General features: G+C 39.1%; 1 protein-coding gene across 1 annotated transcript; it reads left to right on the top strand.

Annotated features, from left to right (window-relative positions):
• Nucleotides 1–859: 859 nt before the first annotated feature.
• Nucleotides 860–1,762, top strand: LOC121452702 (methyl-CpG-binding domain protein 1-like). The gene has a single exon (XM_041658908.1). The coding sequence runs from the start codon at nucleotides 860–862 to the stop codon at nucleotides 1,760–1,762; it is 903 nt and encodes a 300-aa protein (XP_041514842.1).
• Nucleotides 1,763–3,748: the final 1,986 nt, after the last annotated feature.

The following is a 3,748-nucleotide window of genomic DNA, read 5'->3' as shown; positions in this document are numbered from 1 at the left end:
AGATCCATACCAATCCAAAGTATTCATCTTTATAGCACATTTCGCCTTTAAATATAAACAATTATTTTATAAACAATATTTGAGAATATGGGCATAGTTTTCTTCAAATTGCTTCCTGCTGATTATTGGGCAAAGTAATTTTTTCAGGATTATCCAAGGCAACCTTTCGTGAGCTCTTGGTCCATCAAACCACATTAGTCTAGAATGATTCCATAGGTTCTCATCCTCTGTGGAAACAAAAGAAAACCCTCTTTTCGAAAGCAACATACCCTTAGACTCAAATTCTGAAGTCAAGATAGCTTTAAAGTATATCTGTTGGTTCCTTAGCTCCTTCACTGTCAAAAAATTCAAAGAAAACACAATAATATACATAATCTAGACTCTTTATTTTCCACCTTTTTATGGCTTATTTTTCTTTACTCCTTTTAATCTATGACTTTGTCTCTTAAAGACTTTTTTTTTATAAACCACTTATTTCCTTTTGTGATTCTCTTTTTCTTCTCTCTCCCAAGCACGGTGACCCATTTAGAGTTCTTTTTTTTTTTTTTTTTAAATCTGGGTTTGTCTATATTGCATATTTGTAATTATTTTCTGACCAGAAGCGCTTTTTAAAATGCTAAGTGCTTAAGAATCTAAGCTGTGCAGGAGCCCCAAAGGCAGCCCTTGGGTTTCCGGTTCTGGGAGTAACCAACCACCGCAGAGTCGGCAACTAGTACGTTGGAGGAGGCTGCCATGGAGGAAGAAGACTGGACCAGGCGGGACGCCCAGGTCAGGATCCTCCCCATGGGTCGAAGGGCCTTGCGTGGTGGACGCCCAGGGCCTTGTGTCCAGCTGCCTTCTCTTCTTTGCCGAAGCATCTATGGCTCAGGACTGGCAGGACTGCCCAACCCTGGGCCCTGTCTGGAAGCATTGTGAATCCTTTCAAAAGTCAGGGGCTTCTTGTGGACACTCAGACATCTATTATCGGAGTCCTATAGGAGACAAGATTCGAAGCAAGGCTAAGCTGACTCAATACTTAGGTCCTGCATGTGATCTCACCCTCTTTGACTTCAGACGAGGCATCTTGTGCAACCCAGCTCCCAAGACCCATCGCTTGCCTGTCCCCAGCAAGAAAAAGAAGCCTTCTAAACCAGTCAAGATTAAGAAGCGTCAGGGTGGGCTGCAGAAGAGTGATGTCAGGAAGGCGACCCTGCGGGCAGAGAATAAGGCTGGCGCTGGCAGAGCTCCAGCGCGCTGTGAGAACTGTGGAATCCACCTCCCATGGAATGATATCAGAAGGCAGAGGCTCAAGATATTATGCAAAGACTGTAGAGAAAGAATTGCCTTCAACCGAGAACAGAGAATGTTTAAGAGAGTTGGCTGTGGAGAGTGTACAGCTTGCCTGGTGAAAGAAGACTGTGGGGTTTGCTCCATCTGCCGCCTGCAGCTGCCCCAAGATGTGGCCTCAGGGCTCTTCTGCAAGTGTGAGCAGAGACACTGCCTCCGGATTGTGGAGAAGAGCCGAGGGTGTGGAGTGTGTCGGGGTTGTCAGAACCAAGAGGACTGTGGCTGTGGCCGATTCTACCTTCTCCCTCCCCACCCTGGTATCAAGCGCTGCTTGTGGCATAAACGTGACCATCTTAAGAGGGGCTCGAAGGTGGCTGCCCAGAGTCACTCCCAAGCTCAGTCATTGCCTCCACTTCCTGCACCGCAGCACCAAGAGCCCACAGAGCTGCACATCAGCGACCTAGTGCCCACATCACCTATTAAAAACATTCATTAAAATTGTATTTTAATTAAAATGTTAAAAATAAAAGGAAAAATTGTTTTTATTCACATTTTGCAAATTACTCAGAGAAGAGTTAAATCATTGTAGCAATTTATTACTACTAGCAGCTGGTAAAAATGAATCTCATACTTAAAAGATTACTAATGATCCAAAGTGTAATGAATTTATTTTGCTTAATATTTTTCTGTTCTTTACATTTTGTCTTTCAATATTTTGAAAATATTATTCTGCATCTTTATGTTTTTATCCATTTTTCTTAAAATATGTGGATATTTCTAAATTACTTTTAATGAGAATATATTAAATATCAACTTTAATGATTACATTCTGGTAATTTTATACTTAACTTGGAGCACTACATAAAAGTAAACTGTATTTAAGGAAATTTTCCATTTTTGCATATTGAAATAATTTAAGTGAAATTACTGCTCATAATTCAAGTGTAGAATTTGATAAGCATTTATGGAACTCCACAATCAGGTTAGTGAAAGTATCTATGAATCCCTAAAAACGACTCAAATCTAATTTTAATCATTTCATTCTCTTCCTTACTAACCAATTGTACCCTTAAGAATCAATAACACATGTGTGCACTGTGTGTGTGGTGTGTTTGTAGTTTTAGTATTTTTACACATTTGAATATTATCTTTAACATTATCATATTTGTACATGTGATCACATTGGCATCCCCACCCTTTTACCCATAACCTTTCCACTCCCACCAACCATCTTTTGTTCCCAGCTAGTCTCCTTCCTACTTACATTACCTCCACATTCTTATTAGAATAAGAAGTAGACAATCATAGCTGTGGTGTGCTGGTGAGAGCAAACAGTGTTCTACCTCTGTCTTCTCCATTCCTCAACTCCCACAGTCCTTCACTTTCTTCAGTGCTATTCCCTGGGCTTCAGAGTGTATGACATTTGTGGCACTTTGATTAGCTTAGCACTCAGTTACTTAATCCTCATTTTTGACCAGTTTAGAGCTTCTGGTTTGACTATTGTATATTGTGAAAGTTGCGTTAGTCTATGAGCATAAGTATAAATATTAGAAAATTATTTAACTTAAATCCACTTCAAAAAAGATCAGCAGTAGATTCCTACGTGAAGTCTGTGACATCCTTAGCCACAAACCTTTTTCTGGATCTACAGTCTCCAATATAGATTCCCATCCTTAAATTAATTCAGAAAACAGTCATGACCCCCAGAATACCAATGCACCTTTTCAGCAAAGGACTTATTTTGTTAGGTGGGTAGGGTCTATAGCTGTATGTGATCATTGATAATCTTTTTCCCTCCATGACCTTCATGAAAACTTGTAGGACTGTCAACACTAGGTGTCAGAGAGGAAGCTTCCATCCAATCTTGCCTTCATTTTTCTGAATCCTGTATCTAGCTGCCCTCAGTAATTCTGTCTCACTGTCTAGATCTGAATTGCAACAAAGAGCAATACTGATACCCTGTATTCTGTGGGATATACCTGGGGGATCTTCAGGTGGCAATTCACATTTGGCACTGGAACTCGTGTTTGATAAAATGCAACTTGTAGAAACAGTACTACCACAATGCGGAATGCCTCCAGAGTATTCTGCATGCTTTCTTATTTTGTAGCCTCTTTCATCAGGACAATATATTTAGGGATTCACCCATGTTGTGTATATATAGCTACTTAACTTCCTTTTGTTTCTGAACAGTATTTCATTATACATATATTCCCAAAATATATCAATATTTTCATATATAAATGAGCTTCCTCATAGTTGTTTGAAGTTAAACAAATATAAACTAATGTTGAATATAAAACTGCTTATTATATTCATAGTCAAGTGGTTTTGAAGGAAATGTGATTTCCTTTTGGTGTAAATGTACATGAGATGAAAGTTTGAATAATGTTTTTGTTTCCAGCTAATTTCGAAGAAATTTATATTATTTTCTTTAAAGCACTACATTTCTGAACCTCATCTATGTTCTGATAGCATCCCA

This window comes from Microtus oregoni, unplaced genomic scaffold (genome assembly GCF_018167655.1).
Source record: "Microtus oregoni isolate MIOR12 unplaced genomic scaffold, Mior012 000010F_ref0000083, whole genome shotgun sequence".
Taxonomy (NCBI): Eukaryota; Metazoa; Chordata; class Mammalia; order Rodentia; family Cricetidae; genus Microtus; species Microtus oregoni.
The sequence above is the reverse complement of the archived record's forward strand: the minus strand, read 5'-3'. Positions and strand labels throughout refer to the sequence as shown.

Excerpts from the sequence above, each read along its gene's own strand:
- LOC121452702 (XM_041658908.1), top strand. The coding sequence starts at position 860 with ATGGCTCAGGACTGGCAGGACTGCCCAACCCTGGGCCCTGTCTGGAAG.